A 20,528-nucleotide genomic window follows, 5' to 3' on the forward strand; every position below is an offset into this window, starting at 1 on the left:
TCATCTCTAATTTTCTTCCTATTTGCTATGGGCTGGTGTGGTGGGCAGGAGCTTTACAATATCAAAGTGCATGGAGCAAGGGCACAAATTTAATGGCCATGAGTCCATGAGGGAAAATTGCTGATCTCAGTCAGACTGTAGCAAGAAGACACTGACTGCAGTACAAGCACAAAAGCGAGAGACAGAAGGAGTTAACAGAGGGGCAGGAGGACAATTAATGCAGGAGAGAGGGGTGGGGGGAGCAGGAATATGCTGACTGGAGCATGCACTAAGTTCTTGAGGGGGGGGATGCCTGGGGGTGAGTTAATGCTATTATTCTGTGTCAATATCTATGAAGTGCATATTCTCACCCTGGCCCACAACTGCACACACACAAACCCCAGCTAGTCCAGTTGTTTTGCTCGAAATCTCTACGGACCAGTCCTCACCCAGATTTATGGATTGAGAAAACCAACATGCCTTTCCTTTCTGGAGTCATAAGCAGCACATTGGGAGGGTGTTTGTACTCTCAGCCCTTTCCAGTCTCTCTCATCCCATAGAATGTGTGTGGAGAAGGAAAGAATTTGTAATGATGTAACACTTTTCATGACCTCAGGATGTCCAAAAGCACTTTGCAGGTGTAGTCACTGTTGTATGTAGGAAGAATTGGAAGATACTCATTAGTTGCAGCGATAGAGCTCCTGAAGATTTCCTTATGTGGTAATTGTAAACACTGCCCTTTCACTCCAGGGCCCTGAGTCCAAATCCAGTCAGACTGATGGGTATGTGAATAGATTTGCGACTAACAAAAAGGAATTCGAAATTCTTTTCTGAACATATAAATTGTAAAAAGATTGTGAAAGGAAGGTTTGGACCAATTAGGGACCAAAAAGGAGAATCTTCTTGTGGGAGGCAGAGGGTATGGCTGAGGTACTAAATGAGCACTTTACATCTGTCTTCACAGAACAGGGTGCTCCTAATGTAGCAGTAAAGGAGGAGGAGGTGGTGGAGAAATTGGAGAGGATAAAAATAGATAAAAAGGAGATAATTAAATAATCCATGACCCCATGATGCCACTCTCGCTTGGTACCACACTGCCTTGATGTCAAAGGCAGTCACTTTTATCTCACCTCTGGAATTCAGCTCTTGACTCCATGTTTGGACCCAGGCTAGAATGAGGGGTGGAACCTGAACTGAGCATTGGTGAGCAGGTTTTGCTAAGTAAGCGTTATTTCCAAATCAGAAATTGGCTGAGTTGGATTTATTTTGTTTTTGTGGACCTCTGAAAAGGCCGTCACATTCACCCACACTAATTCATTCCTTCTGAAGCATTTTCTGTGAGACATGATAAGACACAAATCTTTATTTCTTTCTGTTCTGCTGGCTCCATCCTAAATGAGTTTGAGGCGGTCCCACCAAATTTCCGATTGGGCATGCATCCATGATTTTAAAAAAATTCCCTCATAGGGCACTGTTGCCACTGAATTGGCAATCCCATTCAGACAGACCACAGGAATGGCTGTTTTGGGAAATGGGAGCAGAACTCTCACACTGCAGAGCTAGCCTTTCTCCGGATCTACATTTCAAAATCATTTCTGTTGCCTTGTGACTGTTGGAAATGAATTTTTTGAAATAAAATAATCAGAGGCTGCAGTTTAATGTGCCAAGAGTGAGATTGAAACAATGAGTCAAACACTTGCCGATTTATTAACGGTTAAATGAACAAATATTCTCTCAGCCAATACCAAGATCACGAGATTCTTTGCAGAAGAGCACAATCTCCTCCCCCCTCTTCCTCTCTCTCCTCCCCCCTCTTCCTCTCTCTCCTCTCCCAGTTCCCCCCTCCCCCTCTCCTCTCTTCTCTCCCCTCCAATTTCTTCCAACCTCAGATTACACTAGTCACACTTTGTCAGCTGGGTTAAAAGGCTACTACCGCACTTCCTCCACCGTCAGCACTCTTGGTCTTACACTATGTATTGTGACCTCAACGTGCCAAAAATTGAAAAAGGATCCACAGCACAATCTTGCAGTCGAATAAAAAATGCCTTATCTCCTTGCATGTAGATAAACAAATAAACATAGGGATGTATCCATGAGACAATTAAATCTATCCAAGGCTATTTTATTAGACGACAGTTACAGCCTCACATATCACCTGCCAGTTACGTTAGCAGGTTTTCAGTTTTATGTTTGAACTATAGAGCTTGATAGAAAATTGATGAATTCTTTTTATACATAATGCATTTGTTTGCTGCATCTCAAACTTGATCTCCAACATCGCCACAACCTAAAGATACCTGAGGCCGGACCCCAGTTCTCACCACAATTCAGGTTCCTCTGGACCGAGGTACAAGATAGATTACTGAACTACCCAATCTGATGAAAGGTCACTGATCTGAAATGCTAACCCTGCTCCTCTCTCCACAGATGCTGCCAGACCTGCTCAGTATTTCCAGCAGTTCTTGTTTTTATACCCAATCTGAAATCTCAGTGTCTTTCCTTATTTTATATTGCTATTTATTGTTGAAATAGATAAATTGTTAAGACATAAGAATGATGTCAATTGGGATTCTCCGCCATCTGGAAAATCACAGCTGGCAGGCTGTGACAGATCATTTGCATAGAAAATTCTACAAAGCCAAATGGAGTCCTGTAGAGTCAGCTGAGGAAATCTCAGCACTGGGGAACCGAATTGCCCTGCACTGATGCCCAGCATTGATTCCTGAGGAAACCTCACCCAACCTGCCCAGCAGTGCTACCTGGCATTGCCCCTTTGACCCAGCAGTGATGCCAGCAGTCTCAGTTTGTACAGTGAGTGGGTAAATCTCATGAAGCCATAGCAACGGCAGCCTGTGAAACGCAGACCGGATGTTGGATTGGTGTGGGGAGGTCTTGTCTCTCTTGTGATCATCCTTTTAGTCCCCAGCAAGCTCACCAAGACTGATTGGGAGAAAATATGACTTTTGGTGATCATCAAACAGGTGATAGCCATTCAACCACCCATTACACATCTTGCCCCATTTTAATTTCCACTGACAGTGAATGAGTGGGATGGACAAATGGGGAGGGGTAGAGCTGACACAGTGTAGGGAAACAGTTGGCAGAGTGTAGAGGTACTTGGCTACTTGCTGGCCAGCACGGACACGATGGGCCGAATGACATCTTTCCATATTGTAAATTTCTATGATTCTATAAAAGGGGCACAGTTGACAGCTTATAGAGGTAGAGTCCACAAAGTGTAGGTGTACAGTTGGCAGAATGAAGGGGCACTATTGGTAGAGTGTGGGGGTACAGTTGACCAGGTTTACAGTTGGCAGTGTGACTGGTTACAATTAGCACACTAAGGGTATAGCTGGCAGAGTGTGGGGGTACAGTTGGCAGAGTTTGGGGGACATTTGGCAAAGTGTATGTGTACAGTTGGCAGGCTTACAGTGTTAGGGTTAGGGTATAGTGTAACGGAATAGTTGCCAGAGTGTAGGGTACAGTTGGCAAGGTGAAGGGGCACAGCTGACAGAGTTTGGGGTACAGCTGGAAGAGTGGAGTGGTATAGTTGGAAAAGTGAAGGGGCACAGCTGACAGAGTTTGGGGTACAGTTGGCAGGGTGAAGGGGTACAGTTGGCTGAGTGTAACAGTGCCTGGTTGCAGCCAACACCAGGGATTAATACAATGAAACATGACCCTATCCATGTGGCAATCAGTTGCCCCTTCCTGACCAGATGATCAAGGGGAACAGGAGAGGTGGGTGTCCTGGAGAGAGGGAGAAGGCACAAACAGCAAAGTGAAGAGGATTCTGAGCTGCTGAAAGGTTGAGTTCAAGGAAGAAGACATTTAACATTGTTTTTTTGAGTTGTCAGATTTTTCGCAGCTGTTTGCCAGTTGGTATGTATGGATTTTTATGCCAAAGCTTTTCAAAGATATAAGTTTCAGAATAAATTGATATCAATCCAAGTGTACAACTAGAGGTCTCTTAAAAGCAAATTAAAACAATATCTACTGATCTGAGCCAGACCAGAACCCAGGTCCTAGCGCTCGCTCCTCCACCCAAACACACACATGCAGAATTAAACAGAGTATTAGCACAAACCTGTGGCACACTTATTAACATGAACCCGTGCTGGTCAGTCTGTGAGACACAACTGAAGCAGTGATGTTACTAACTGCTCTCAGCATTCTCTAAAAATTAACTTTGATTCACGCCATGCGATACCAAGAAACAGCTGAAGGCACTGGATACAACAAAGGCTATGGGCCCCCGACAACTTTCCGTCTGTAGTACTGAAGACTTATGCTCCAGAACTAACTGTGCTCCTAGGCAAGCTGTTCCAGTACAGCTGCAACATTGACTCTACCCAGCCATGTGGAACATTGCCCAGGTACATCCTGTCAACAAAAGGCAGGGCAAATCCAATCCAGCCAATTATCACCCGATCAATCTACTTTCAATTATCAGCAAAGTGATGGAAGGTGTCATCAAAAGTGCTATCAAACACACTTACTCAGCAATAACCTGCTCAATCATGCTTAGTTTGGTTTCCTCCAGGGCCACTCTACTCCAGACCACAATACAATCTTGGTCCAAACATGGACAAAAGAGCACAAGAATTAGGAACAGGAGTAGATCATATGGTCTGTCGAGTCTGTCCTGCCACTCAAAACGAGCATGACTGATCTTAGGCTTCAACTCCACTTTCCCGGCCACTCGCCATATAGAACCATAGAAAAGTTATGGTACAGAAAGAGGCCATTCAACCCATCATGTCTGAGCCGGATGAAAAAAAACTAGCCGCCCATTCTAATCCCACCTTCCAGCACCTGGTCCGTAGCCTTTTGGGTTACAGCACTTGAGGTGCATGTCCAGATACCTTATAAATGAGTCCAGCCTCCACCACCATTCCTGGCAGTGAATTCCAGACACCCACCATCCTCTGGGTGAAAAAGATTTTTCTCATGTCCACTCTAAACATCCTACCAATTACCTTAAATCTGTACCCCTGGTAATTGACCTCTCCACGAGATGAAACAGGTCCTTCCTGTCTATCCATATCCCTGGATTCCCTGAGAGACCAAATATCTGTCTATCCCAACCTTAAATGTGTTCAATGATGGAGCACCCACAACCTCTGGGATAGAGAATTTGAAGATTCACAACCTTTCGAGTAAAATGATCAGCCCCTTATCCTGAAACTGTGCCCCAGTGTTTTAGATTCACCGACCAGCAGAAACAATTTCTCCATGTCTACCCAATCGAGCCCCTTTAGAATCTTATATGATTTCAATGAGATTACCTCTCATTCTTTTAAACTACAGAGAATATAGGCCCAATTTACTCAGCCTCTCATCATACGACAACCCCCTCATCCCAGGAACCAATTTAGTGAAACTATGCTGTACTGCCTCCAATGCAAGTATATCCTTTCTTAAATGTGGGCACCAAAACTGCACACAATCACCAGATGTTGTCTCACTAAAACCCTGTACAATTGCAGCAAGACTTCTTTATTCCTGTACTCCAATCGCCCTGCAATAAAGGCCAACGTGCCAGTTTCCTTCCGAATGGCTTGCTGTACCTGCACGCCAACTTTTTGCATTCCTTGTACGAGCACACCCAAGTCTATCTGATCAACACTTACAAATTTCACCACTTTTAAAAATTATTCTGCTTCTCTGTTGTTATAACCAAAGTGAATAACTGCGTGCTTCCCTACATAATATTCCATCTGCCATCTCACTTAAGCTGTCTACATCTCTTTGCAGTCTCTCTGTCCTCCTCACAGCTTACCTTTCCTCCTACCCTTGTATCATCAGCAAACTTAGATTTTTCTTAATTTATTCATGGGATGTGGGCGTCGCTGGCCAGGCCAGCATTTATTGCCCATGCCTAACTGCCCTTGAGAAGGTGGTGGTGAGCTGCCTTCTTGAACCACAGCAGTCCATGTGAGGTAGGTACACCCACAGTGCTGTTAGGAAGGGAGTTCCAGGATTTTGACACAGCGACAGTGAAGGAACAGCGATATAGTTCCAAGCCAGGATGGTGTGTGGCTTGGAGAGGAACTTGCAGGTGGTGGTATTCACAAACATTTGTTGCCCTTGCCCTTCTAGTCGTGGAAGGTGCTGTCTAAGGAGCCTTGATGCGTTGCTGCAATGCATCTTGTAGATGGTACATACTGCGGCCACTGTGCGACGGTGGTGAAGATAGTGAATGTTTGTAGATGGGGTGCCAATCAAGAGGGCTGCTTTGTCCTGGATGGTGTCGAGTTTCTTGAGTGTTGTTGGAGCTGCACCCATCCAGGAAAGTGGAGAGTATTCCATCATGCTGCTGACTTGTGCCTTGTAGATGGTGGACAGGCTTTGGGGAGTCAGGAGTTGAGTTATTCGCTGCAGGATTCCTGGCCTCTGACCTGCTCTTGTAGCCATGGTATTTTTATGGCTACTCCAGATTAGTTTCGGGTCAATGGTAACCCCCAGGATGTTGATAGTGGGGGAATTCAGCAATCGTAATGCCAATGAATGTCAAGGAGAGGTGGTTAGATTCTCTCTTGTTGGAGATGGTCATTGCCTGGCACTTCTGTGGCATGAATGTTACTTGCCACTTATCAGCCCAAGCCTGGATTTTGTCCAGGTCTTGCTGCATTTCTACATGGACTGCTTCAGTATCTGAGGAGTCATGAATGGTGCTGAACATTGTGCAATCATCAGCGAACATCCCCACTTCTGACCTAATGATTGAAGGAAGGTCATTGATGAAGCAGCTGAAGATGGTTGGACCTAGGACACTACCCTGAGGAACTCCTGCAGTGATGTCCTGGAGCTCAGATCATTGACCTCCAACAACCACAACCATCTTCCTTTGTGCTAGGTATGACTCCAGCCAGCGGAGAGTTTTCCCCCTGATTCCCATTGACTTCAGTTTTGCTAGGGCTCCTTGATGCCATACTCGGTCAAATGCTGCCTTGATGTCAAAGGCACTACTTTCACCTCACCTCTTGAGTTCAACTCTTTTATCCATGTTTGAACCAAGGCTGTAATGAGGTCAGGAGCTGAGTGGCCCTGGCGGAACCCAAATTGAGTGCTACTTGATTGCACTGTCGATGACACTTTCCATCAGTTTACTGATGATTGAGAGTAGACTGATAGGGCTTGTAGTTCCCTGTTTTCTCTCTCCCTCCTTTCTTGAAATGTAGTGTAACATTTGACAACTTCCAATCTGATGGGACTGTTCCTGAATCTGAGGAATTTTCAAAAATCATGGCTAGTGCATCCTCTATCTTTGCAGCTACCTCTTTTAGAACTCTAGGATGTAGGCCATCAGGTCCCAGGGATTTGTCGGATTTTAGTCCCTTAAGTTTCTCCAATACTTTTTCTCTGCTGATATTAATTTCCTTAATTTCTTTACTCTTTTTACCCCTAGGTTACTGTTTATTTCTGGTATGAAACTTACGTCTTCTACTGTGAAGGCAGACACAAAATATTTGTTCAATGCCACGGCCATTGAACGAGCTGAATTCCAGAGGTGAGGTGAGAGTAACTGCCCTGAACATCAAGGCAGCACTTGGCCAAATGTGGCAACAAGGAGCCCTAGCAAAATTTAAGTCAATGGGCATCAGGGGGAAAACTCTCCACTGGTTGAAGTCATACCTAGCACAAAGGAAGATGCTTGTGGTTGTTGGAGACCAATCATCTCAGCCACAAGACATCGCTATAGGAGTTCCTTAGGGTAGTGTCCTAGGTCCAACCATCGTCAGCTGCTTTATTAATGACCTTCCCTCCATCATAAGGTCAAAAGCGAGGATGTTCGCTGATGATTGCACAATATTCAGTTCCATTTGCAACTCCTCAGATACTTAAGCAGTACACGTAGAAATGCAGCAAGACCTGGACATCATTCAGGTTTGGGCTGATAAATGGCATTTAGTGTCAGGCAATGACCATTTCCAACAAGGGGAATTCTAACTATCTCCCCTTGAAGTTTAACAGAATTACCATCATTGAATATCCCACCATCAACATTCTTGGGGTTGCCATTGACCAAAAACTTAACTGGACCAGCCACATAAATACTGTGGCTGTAAGAACAGGTCAGAGGCTGGGAATTCTACAGTGAGTATCTCACCTCCTGACTCCCCAAAGCCTATCCACAAGTCAGGAGTGTAATGGAATACTCCCCACTTGCCTGGATGAGTAGTGCTCCAACAGCACTCAAAAAGCTCAACACCATCCAGGCCAAAGAAGCCTGATTGATCGACACCTCATCCACTGCCTTTAACATTTACCTGGTGCAGTGGCAGCAGTGTGTACCATCTACAAGATGCACTGCAGCAACTCAACAAGGGTCCTTCAACAGCACCTTCCAAACCCACGACCTCTATCATCTAGAAGGACGAGGGCAGCAGATGCATGGGAACACCACCACCTGCAAGTTCCCATGCTGTCTTATGTGGGCTTGGGTTTCTCGTATACCATGTCCAACCATCGGAAGTTCATGGGCAATTCTTAGTATTTCCTTACGGTAACTTGGTGACACCGCTAACTGCTGGACCACTGCCCACTCTTTGTCCGCAGGTCTGTCAGGATATCGCCACTTCCTCATCCGCATCTCATTCTTTAAATAGGAGCACTCTGGGACTCCCTTTCAGCTTCAGTTTGGGCAGTCTGTCCTAACTCTTTTGACATTGGGTCGGCTTGCTGAGCCTCAACCAAAAAAGACCCTTTTAACACATCCTTTGGATCCTCTAACTTCCCAAAGGAGGTTTTGGATAACCAGACAACAGGGTCATCTGTCTACAGTGCCAGTTCAGCCTCCTCTGACAGAGCCTGTTTGGCCATAGTCAGGGAAATGCCAGGGACCTTCTCCTGTAAGTGCTTTGTCTCCCTGACTTTGTTTGGTCTCTCTAAAACCACTGGGTAAGCTACCACCTTCGCCCCCCCCCACCAGATCATTACCCAGGAGCAGGTTGAAACCATCCACAGGTAAACTAGGAACAATCCTTACGGTTATTAGTCCTGAAACAAGGCCACACTCCAGGTGCACCCGGTGTAAGGGTATGGACATATACCTTCCTCCAATACCGTTTACTAGCACTCAAGCATTCATGCCTTTTCCCAGTAGAAGGGATTGGATGGTCCTGAATCTCTAAGTATGACAATGGGCTTACTCGCCTCACTTGACGAGTATGGGGTCACTTTTCCTTGGACACAAAATCCTGGTAACTCTCTATGTCTATGTTTAAGTTTTCTCATGACATGTTTACTGGGTCTGACTGCCACAGTTAAAGCAATACCCTGGTCTGCTGTGCTTTCCATCAGGGCCCCTTTTCCTGCACTGATCTAGTGTGCCCCGATTAATCTGACAGGTTTTCCCCGTGACTTGCAGCAGTCAGCTCGAAAGTGACCTGCCTAGTTACAATGCAAACACACAGGCTTTGAGGCATCACTCCTGCTCTCAGCATTGTCCTTTTTGGCCTGAGCAAGGCCCCCTGTGTGTCCAGCTTTCCCTTCTTACCCATGACTGTTCAGACGCCTGTCACCCTCCCACCTTTTATCCTTTTCGGGTTTTTGGGGGTGACTAGGGAAAGGTTTCCCTTGGGGTAAGTACTTGTGGACAAGCATAAATTCATCAGCCGGGTGTGCTGCCTGCCTGGCTCTTGGAACCTTTTGTTCCTCCACGTGGGTTTTAATGGACAGGGGAAGTGAGAAACCCTGGAGAAGGATCACTTCTCTGTGGTTTTATGTGTGGGCTGTATCTTTGAGTGCCCATATCCATTGGTCAAAATCGAGTTGATTACACTCTTTCAAACTCGAGCTAAGTTTGTTCGGGCTGCTTTTGGAGGGTTTGGAATTTTTGGTGGTACACCTCCAGTATCAGCTTGTATGCACTCATGATAACATTTTTGGACATATCAGTCTGATGAACTCTCATCAGGCAACAGTGAATAAACCTCATGGGCTTTTTCTGTTTGTTTGTTCCGCAATAACAGGGTCCAGCTGTCTGCTGGCCACTTCAGCTGTTTTGCAAGCTTTTCAAAAGAGATGAAAAATGCTTCCACATCCCCCTCATTGAACTTTGGCATCAATTGGGAGAATGTTATGAGTTCAGCACTCAGTCCTGAGCTAGGGGTAATTCCCTCACTAGTGGTGCCTTCACTGGGTGCATTAAGTCCTAGTTAGTTCCCTAATTAGTTTGAGCTTCCTTACCTCCCTTTGGAAAGCTCTTTCTTTTTCCCTTTCCTGATATTCTCTCTCCTCTCTCTCCTTCTGGAATTCTAATTCTAGTCTCCTCGATTCCAGCTGTATCTTAGCTAATGTTACTTTGTTTCCAACTCTAAACCAGTCTCTGATTCCTCAGTGTCAAGTGCAAAATGGTTGGCTACAAGTTTTAGGATTTCAGGTTTCCTAGCTTTTGGATAGATAGTAATCTGTAGCTGCCCAGCTACATTCCTTAACTCTTCAGCAGATCGGACTTTTAACCTTCTCCAAGTTACTTCGCTCTGGTCTAGGAAGGTACTGGCCTCGAATGTGGACATTTTAGTACTCTAGCACTGAAAACCACAAGATAACCTGTGATCGAAGTTTTTAAAATTTTGCTGGGGATCAATTTAGTTCCCCACTTCCAATTTCTCGTTTGTCTTTGGCTTTTGATCCCAGACGCGAGGCCCCAAATTTCTGTTACGATCAGATGAGCAGGGGTCAAAAGGCTCCCCTCTTGTCCCTCTCCTTGTTTGATCACACCAGGATTTATTTCTTTTAAACAATTATGCTCACCAATTCAGTGAGTGTTTCACCCTTTTTGTGCTATGATCATAAAAGAACCAGACAGGTTTTCTTGAGTTTAAGCAAGAAATAGGTTAGTTTATTGTACTTAAAACCAAAATCTTATCTAAGTAAAATTAATAAGCTATACTCCAACTTTCACTTTCTCTCTCACACATGCGAACACACACACACACAAATAGGTTACAGAGTGGAGAATAGATTGGTTGGATTAGAGTCCAGATTAAATAAAAAAAATATAGTCTGTGAAGTCTGGTAATCCAGTTGTCTTCCAGCTGAAGTCGTGGTCCTAAAGTTCCTGGCTGGTATATGTAGCCACACTGGTTTGGGGGTTTCTTGGCGACAGCGATGAGCTGGTATTCTTCCTGGAGTCTCCGTCTGAAGCAATGGTAGACTTGGAGGTTTTGCAGCCAGCAGACAGGGCTGGAACATCCAAGGTCACTTGGACAGAGAGAGAGAGACCCCTCCTTGGGTCCTGCACTGGGCAAAAACTCAGGAACTTGTCACCTGTAGCAAGACGAAACTGCAAGTTTTCACCCAGATATTGGAAGGGGGTGGGGGGGGGTGGTGTCAGTCACATGCTGCTCCAGCGTATTCTCTCATTTGCACTTTAATGAGATCCAAGTCTAAGAAATCCAATCTCTCTTGGGTCTCATTGTTTCAGTGTTTACCCCTTGAGGAGTTCATCTCCACTAGTGTTAATGTTCCAAGGTGGCTCTGACTGTCTTGCTAATGGAAGTGAGGCAGGTAGCTCATTCAAAATGCTCAATTCATTGTTCGGGATGAAAGATATTCAGACATGCATCTCCACTTCAATACCTTGGTACGTAGGGTATTTTGATGCAAATTGTGGTGGCCATTTTAGCTGCTAGCAATCACCTTATCAGTTCTTTATCTCCTTTAAAAAAAAACGTTTCATTCAGGTTTCCAACCGATGGATTAAGAATCATCATTCTGCACAGCACGTGTTCATGACAATGCACATGAACCCTCTGCCCTTGTATACACTTTAGAACCATGTCATTAGCCATTAAGTCTATATTGCTTTTCCCTATTCTGCCAGCTTATCGACGTCCTGTTGCAGTCGATTGGTATCATCCTCACTGCCTGCTCAAGTTTGATATCAGCAAATGTTGATATTTTATTTTTTATTCCAATATCCAAGTCATTTATATATATATTTGTCCCAAATAGGCCGCACCCCACCTCTTACAACCCGCTTACTATTTACAAGCCAGTAGAAGATTTTTGGGTTCCTTTTAATGTTAACTGCCATTCTATACACATTGACAAAGAGAGACTGTCTTATTTTCCTCTTCACTTCCCCCCTCAACTTATTGCATTTGGTCTGGACCTCGCTTGAAGAATTCAGCTGACGTGCATCATACATCCTCTTTTTTATTTCATCATATTCCCTATTTCCCTCGTCATCCAAGAAGCCCTGACTTTGGTTCTCCTGTCACCCTTGTTGGAATGGACTCAGCCTGTAGCTGAAACTTCTCCTTCTTAAAGAGCACCCATTGTTCCGTTATAGTTTTTTCTGTCAACATTTTGTTCCATTTTATCCTGGCTATTTCGACGTTCTATTTCAGATTGTTCCTTGCTCTTCTTCATTGCTAATCTAAACCTTATGATACAGTTATCACTCCTTCCCAAGTTTCCTCCACAAACACTTGGTCCACTTGGCCCACCTCATTCTCCAGCACCAGATCCAACAATGCCTCCCTCCGAGAACATGCTGGTCAAAGAGGTTCTCCTGAACACATTTCGGAAATTCCTCCCCTTCCTTTCCCTTTATTCTAACATTATCCCAGTCGATATTTGGGTAATTAAAGTCCCCCAATATCACTACTATATAGATCTTGCACATTGCTGTGATTTCCCCGCAGATTTGCTCCTCTGTCCCTCTCTCATTATTTTAAGGCCTAAAGTATATCCCCAGTAGGGTGATCGCACCCTTTTTGCTTCTCAACTCTAGCCAAATAGATTCTGTCTTTGCTCCTTCAAGGACATTCCTTTTTTCCAACGCTACAATGTCTTTTCTGATCAGTGCCACCACCCCACCTCCTTTTTTTCCTTCCCTATCTTTTCTAAACATTTTACACGCTTGAATATTAAGCACCAATACCTCACCATCTTTAAGCCATGTTTCCATTGTTGCCATGACATCATATTGTCACACAGTTATTTGTGCTTGTAGCTCACCAACCTTATTCACCACACTTTGTGCATTTACATACATGCATTCTAAGCCAGTCTTCATCTTCCTCGTAGTTCTACTTAGTCTGCTCCTTTCTAATAAGGTACAAGTTCCTTCTCTAGTACTATCCAACACTCGCTCTTTTCTGCACCTTATTCCTCTTTTCGACTCTCTTTCTCCTGCCGCTTAGCCGATTTCACAACCAGATCATTAATTTGCCTTCAATTCCATGAGATTCTACTTTAGCTAAGAGTGTCTTAAAGAGGGACTTTATAAAATGCCTTCTGGAGGTCCATATAAATAACATCCATAGACATTACCCTGTCCACTACTTCAGTTACCTCTTCAAAAATATTAAATCAGGTTCGTCCATGTTGGCTCTCTCTGATCAGCTGAAAAATTTCAAGACGTTCTGTCACACTATCTTTAATTATTGATTCTGACAACAGATGCTAAGCTAACTGGTCTACAATTCTCTGGTTTACCTCTCTCACCTTTTTTAACTAGCAGAATGACTCGTGCAATTGTCCATTCTAAAGGAGCGATTCCTGAATCAAGAATTGTTTCAACCACATTTGTATGTTTATGGGTTCTGTAAGCAATTGAGTTTTTTATGAACTAAAACCTGGCCCTTGTATATGCTGTGTACAGAGAAACATAGCCCACTTAACAATTATACCCTAATCACAAAATGATGCTCACTGGAGACGACAAATGATGCCTAAAGAACATTCTTCTTTCTCATTTGAAAGGTGAGAAATACCATTGTATACAGGCTAAACTACTGAGTTAGATTTATTACAGGTTAAGAAATGAACAGAAGTCTGTTCCTTAAGAAAACTACACAGAAAGAATAAAACTGAAGGCAGTCCACATCTTTTAAAAGACTATTCTAACTGAGTGTAAGGAACAACAGGACTACAAGATGAAACTCTCTGCTGTAGACATGGAAGATGAAACATTGCGTAAAGATGATATTTATTATAGTTCATCCAGAATTCAGATCTTTTGCAATAACTAATGATTAAAGGAGAATTTCACAGTTCTTCACTTCAAGAGATCCTGAAGGGTTAGAGGGATCTCCCCAGGTACAGAGTGCGAGAGAGGGGTCTCCCTAGATGCAGAGTGAGAGAGAAGCATTTCCCCAGATAAAGGAGTGTGAGCGTGGGTCACACACAGGAATCAGTGTCATCAACTGCTCCATCAAAGCACACAGCAGGTAGGGTGGTTTGTATGAAATGCTTTTAGACAGTTTGTCACACATTGCGAGACAGTCAGATACCTGCTGGTGCCTTGATAATCTGAAAGCTCAGTGTCCTGACTAATTTCCTAATCAATTAACTGGCCTGATTTCGATAGACAATCCCCACTGTCAAACTCCATAATGGAGGCCAGTTTCCATTGTTACCACCAGCTACTCTAAAGCACTGTGTGAAAGAGAGACAGAAATCTGACCGTTAGCAGGGCGAGCCCTTCAAGATTTCGTACAAATACATGGCACAATGCTATAAGTTCACGTGTAAAAGCACTGGCCGGAAATGCATGGCGTGGCACGTCATGGTGCAAGTGCTGCTCCTTAGCCTCCTTTACCGACCCCTCCAATGTTGCAGGGTCACTGGGGAGTCATGTGATTGATCACTTCAGGGGTCTTTGGAACGATCTGGGGACCCCTCATGAAAATGGCCTAGTGAGGGTTCAGGGCATGGCTAAAGCCTGGTATTGCTCGGAGGGGTTATGGGGGAAGCTGCTGTAACGTGCTGTAGATTTTCTACAGTTCTTGCATCAAAGTTACGACAATCAACCACCCCTTTCCCCGCACTGGGGACATTCACCACTATAATTCTCCCCTAATAACCCAACTTCACCAGAGTCCTTTCAAGGGGACTGTGTCACTTTGAACTGCCATTCCATTAAGACTTGCCCCCAGCACAGCACTTGACTAACCCTGCTGTCAACTCACGATGTATAGTCACGGCTTCCATCATCACACAAACTGGGACTTACTCAGTAGGTCTGACGAGTGATAATCTTCCTAATCTCACAACTAAAGATCCTGTTGGATTCCGGATTTTCTTCACCGCTGGTGTCTTAAAGAGGGAGAACCTCCTCAGCAAATTAAAGCCTGAAAGGAAAGACAGAGCTTTAATAAATGTTAACTGTCCTGACATCAGGGCTTTGCAGATTTCCACAATTTCCTACTTTCTCCCCTTCAATCCTATCTGGAGGGTTCAATAGACCACTGCAGCCTCCATCACTAACACATCATCAAGGAGCTGCTGTCATCCGAAATTTAGATGTGGATCACAACTAAGCCTCGGCCATGAGGCTCAGGGCTGCCTCCAGTCCAGGTGTAGGCCTGACTCTGAGCCCAGTGCATCAGAAGAGGAAACAGGAAGATATGGTCTTGTGAAACAGCTGCGCTGCGGAACAGACTGATGTCCCCTCTACCAAGAGAGAGCCTCACAGTCGAAGTTGTCAATGACTTTAGTGTGAGGGTGCTGCAGTGCACACACTCCTGTAAACACCTTTCTCACTGACCGACATGATTCATGACATTGGGAACTGCAGGGGGAGGGGAGTTGCAACTTTTTGAACTTAGCCTGAAATGCTTCTGTATTTCAGTGGTCCTCAGATATGGCCACTTCCCTTGTGTAGAATTGTGAATTTTGGGAAAATGAAAAGTAAGCAAAACAATTTGCATTTATAGAGCTCCTTTAAAATATTAAAATGCCCCAAGGAGCATTATGGGAGCATAGGAGATATTAGGAAGTGGCCTAAAGGCTTGGTCCAAGGGCTTTAAGGAGCATGTTAAAGGAGGAGAGAGGTGGAGATACAGAGAGGTTTCGGGAGGGAATTCCAGAGTTTAGGGCATAGGCACAGCTGCCAATGATTGGGTGAAGGAAGTGAGGATGCATAAGAGGCTAGAGTTGGAGGAATGCAGAGTTTTTGGAGGGTTGTAGGACTGGAGGAGGTTACAGAGGTGGGAGCAAGGGCGAGGCCATAGAGGGATTTGAACACAAGAATGATAATTTTAAAATCGAGGCATTGCTGGACTTGGTATAAGTTAGGATGCAGGTGAAGAGTTTTGGATGAGCTCAAATTTATGGAGGGTGAAAAATGAGACACTGGGCAGGCGAGCATTGGAATAGTCAAGTCTAGAGAGATACCAAAAACATGCAGATCCTTGGGAGCTCCAGAGGTAACGATGCAGGAGTGGGAAGAGAAGTCATCACTGAACATTCAATGGTATGACTGGATAAATAAGTGTGGAGCCAGGGCAATCCAGTGAGTTGGACAATGCAGGAGGTCAAAGGTAGCAGACATGGTGAGAATGATAAGGAGGGATAGTTTACTCCAATCAGAGTCACACAGGATGTCATTTTGTGCTTTAGATAAATGCTGTTTTGGTACTTTGGCGGGGGCAGAAACCTGATTGGAGAGATTCAAACTTGGAGTTCCAGAAAAGATGCATATGCATTTGGAAGGAGGATAACCATTCAAGGATTTTGAAGAGGAAAAGGAGGTTGGAGATGGGGTGAAATTCTCCAAGGACAAAGGGGTGAAGGGTGGTTTTCTGAGGAGTCGGTGATGATGGCTGGGTTGAAAGGGAGGGGAACAGTACCTGAAGAGAGAGTCATTGACAGTATGAGGCAATGTGGGGTCAGGAAGGGAAGTTGGGTAGTCAGCAGTTTAGTGGGAATCGGGTCAAAGGAGGAGCAGGTGGGTTGCAAAGACAAGTTGAGTTTGAACAGGGAATGGTGGAAAATAGGAGAGAAAGCAAAGAAAGATACAAGTTCAGGATTAGGGCAGGGGGAAGCTGGGGGAAGTTTGACTCGATGGGCTAGGGGCAGGGAGGGAAGCAACAGAGGCAGTTAAATGGATGGCTTCAATCTTAGAGACAAAAAGGTTCATGAGCTCCTCACACTTGTTGGAAATGAGTGCAGAGGGAGCAGTGGCAAGGGGTATAAGAAGACAGTTTACAATAGAGAAAGAAGCCTGGGGTTTTCTTTGTGTTCCAGCATGATCCTGGAATAGTGAACAGTTTGAGCCGCAGGGCCTGATAACACTTGATGTGGTCCAGTCAGATCTGGCAGTGAATGGCTAAACCAGTTGTCTGTCATAAACTTTCAATCTGTGTCTGTAGGACTTAAAGGAGTGAAGCTTTGGGTCATGACAAGGGGAATGGCCTGGGTGAGAGAGGGGTATGGTTTTAATGGGTACAAGGGCATCAAAGACAGAAGTTAGGGAGTGATGCAGCAAATCTGAGAGGCAGGTACCAATCTGGGATGACTGAAATCAAGGAGGTCACTGTGGGCAGTGTCAGCTGCCAACTCATGTCATGTCAGTGTGGTACAGGATTCAAGCGAATGGGCCTTCAGCAAAAGTCAGGGGTTATTGTGGCCCACGCTGACAATTAGTGAGTGATTCTGAAGTGAGGCACTCTACCTGAAACATTAACATATTGCTCCTGGTTCTGTAACTTCCATCCATCGCCATGTACACGAGGGCACGGAATATCTGCAGAAGAAAGATCCATGAATGACTCTAAGCACTGTTATTGCATCCATCTACACTTACATATAGAAGGGAACAACTCACATTGTGTCTTTCAAAACCACAGGATATCTCAAACTGTTTCACAGCCAATGAAATACTTTTGAAATGTCGGAAAATGTGATTGCTGTTTGTGCAAGCTTGCTTCACACAAATTGGCTGAGATAAATGACAGGACCTGAGTAAACAGTGATGTCCTTGCAATCGAATAGTCTGCCAAGCACCTGATGCCTAGGCTTACATACGAAGAATGGAGCTTTGGAACTGTAACCCAGCAGGTATCAGTATCGTCTGGAGATAAAAGGCCAAATACGGCAATAAGCACAGCTCTCAATACAGGTAATGTTTAGGTTTGGTTCTGCTCAGTGCCATCGAGCATTCCCATTACTAATCCCCTGCTCCCTATAAACCAGAGTTTTCCTTATCAAATAATATCTGGTAATGTAATAAGCCCAAAGATCAAACAGAAACCCTTGTCAGCTTGAATTGCTGTCACTCTGAACTGCCCAAGTGATCACACTCGACACCATCTGAAATCACAATCTGCTGCCGGGAAGTTCAGGTCGGAGGCTCCGGCTGGGAACTAGGGTTACCAACTCTTGTTGGACTTATTCCTGGAGGTGTCACCACATGACCCTGCTACTTTCAACCATCCTGTCCCCATGCTGCTGCCATTGGTTGCCTGACACATCTTCCTGCATCACATGGAAAGCAAACAAACTCTTTTTTACCTGATTGAGTGACTCTTGACTCAGTCAAGCAACTTTTGTTCCATCTCCAATATTTTTATAACTAATAGCAAAAGTGGTCAAAGTAAATGGCAAAATACTGCAGATACTGGAAATCTGAAATAAAAACAGAAAGTGCCGGAAATGCTCAGCAGGTCAGGCAGCATCTGTAGAGAGGGGAAGCAGAGTTAATGTTTCAGGTCTGTGACCTTTCATCAGAACTGACAAAGGTTAAAAAAGAATTAGGTTTTAAGCAAGCGAAGTGGGGGGGGGGGGGGGGGTGATGGTGGGGAAGAGAACAAAAGGGAAGGTGTGTTATAGGGCAGAGGATAGGAGAGATTAAATAACAAAGCTGTCCTTGGACAAAGGCGAAGAGAGTTTAATACTTGTGGTGAAAGATAAAGCATTAGTCCAGAGATAGTGTTAATGGCAGAGTAATGAGTAGCTCTGTCTACATGTAAAACAGGCACATAGTTAAAAAATAACATAAAATAAAATGAAAATACAAAAAAGGCCAGTCATGCTCTGAAGTTATTGAACTCAATGTTCAGTCTGCAAGGCTGTAGAGTGCCTGATCGCAAGATCAGGTGCTGCTCCTTGCGTTGATGTTCACTGGAACACTGGAGCAGGTCAGAGACAGAAATGTGGGCACGAGAGCGGGCGGGGGGAGGGAGGTGTTGAAATGGCAAGCGACTGGAAGCTTGGGTCATGCTTTCGGACTGAGCGGAGGTGTTCCGCAAAGAGGTCACACAGTCAGCGTTTGGTCTCCCCAATGTAGAGGCGACTGCATTGTGAGCAGTGAATACAGTATACTACATTGAAAGAAGTACAAGTAAATCACTGCTTCACCTGAAAGGATTGTTTGGGGCTATGGATGGTGAGGAGAGAGGAGGTAAAAGGGCAGGTATTACACCTCCTGCGATTGCATAGGAAGGTGCTGTGGGAAGGGGACGAGGTGTTGGGGGTGATGGAGGGGTGGTCAAGGGTGTCGCGGAGGGAACAATCCCCTCGGAATGCTGATAGGGGAGGGGAGGGAAGATGTGTTTGGTGGTGGCAGCTTGCTGGAGATGGCAGAGGATGATCCTTTGGATGTGAAGGCTGGTGGGGTGGAAAATTCTGATGAAAGGTCAAAGGCCTGAAACGTTCATTCTGTTTCTCTCTCCACAGATGCTGCTTGACCTGATGAGTATTTCCAGCACTTTCTGTTTTTATTTCACATTTTTGAAGTGCCCTTTTGATTTTTCTGGAGGCAGTGCTTAGGAGATTAATTGTTACCTTCTGGAGACACCAGGACTAATCCTGGAACGTTGGTGACCCTAACTGGGAATGAGTAATTACTGAGGAGGTTATTGTGCTCTCCATGGATAGCCTTTGGGTTGTTATCCACAATATGGACTGGGAGGTATGCTTCGACATCCCAAGATCATGCCAGGCTTTGGCTAAGCTAACTGAGCGCAGTGTTTTAGTTGAGGATCTTCTGATAAACCTTGTACAAACGGTGCTTTACAATTAAGGATGGATCATCCCTGTGTTGAAATAAATTTGCAGCAGTTTTTCTGACTGGACTGGAACTGTGCCTAACCCAACAATGAGCTTGTGAAATGGAAAGAGAGAGTAAAAATCTATTATGACTAGGATGCAAAGTACTGACTCAAGGATCCTGCATTCCTAAAATGTAACAGACAAAATACAATGGCAAGAAATTCCAAGATGATGCATGTGTTTATCGGGCACTAAATAGCTGCCTTCTTCTTCTTTGGCCTCCTTGTCTCGAGAGACAATGGGTAAGCACCTGGAGGTGGTCAGTGGTTTGTGAAGCAGCGCCTGGAGTGGCTATAAAGGCCAATTCTAGAGTGACAGACTCCTCCACAGGTTTTCTTTCTTTTGGGCCTCCTTATCTCGAGAGACAATGGATACGCGCCTGGAAGTGGTCAGTGGTTTGTGAAGCAGCGCCTGGAGTGGCTATAAAGGCCAATTCTAGAGTGACAGACTCTTCCACAGGTGATGCAGATAAAATTGGTTGTCGAGGCTGTTACACAGTTGGCTCTCTCCTTGTGCTTGTCTTTTTTCCTGCCAACTGCTAAGTCTCTTCAACTCACCTCTCTTTAGCCCCACCTTTATGGCTGTCCACCAGCTCTGGCGATCACTGGCAACTGATTCCCATGACTTGTGATCAATGTCACAGGACTTCGTACACGTTTGCAGACGTCTTTAAAGCAGAGACATGGACGACCGGTGGGCCTGATACCAGTGACAAGCTCGCTGTACAATGTGTCCTTGGGGATCCTGTCATCTTCCAT

General features: G+C 44.8%; 1 protein-coding gene across 8 annotated transcripts in view; it reads right to left on the reverse strand.

Annotated features, from left to right (window-relative positions):
* col16a1 (collagen, type XVI, alpha 1) overlaps positions 1 to 20,528 on the reverse strand; it is a 628,911-nt gene that overhangs the window by 544,958 nt on the left and 63,425 nt on the right. For all 8 annotated transcript variants that reach the window (XM_068011105.1, XM_068011107.1, XM_068011111.1 and 5 more), the window contains 2 exons: positions 17,393 to 17,464; positions 14,951 to 15,068 (listed from right to left, as the gene is read on the reverse strand). In XM_068011105.1, coding sequence (XP_067867206.1) covers positions 14,951 to 15,068; positions 17,393 to 17,464 — 190 coding nt within the window. The remainder of the gene's footprint in view (positions 1 to 14,950; positions 15,069 to 17,392; positions 17,465 to 20,528) is intronic.

The sequence above is a fragment of the Heterodontus francisci genome, chromosome 31 (genome assembly GCF_036365525.1).
Source record: "Heterodontus francisci isolate sHetFra1 chromosome 31, sHetFra1.hap1, whole genome shotgun sequence".
NCBI lineage: Eukaryota > Metazoa > Chordata > Chondrichthyes > Heterodontiformes > Heterodontidae > Heterodontus > Heterodontus francisci.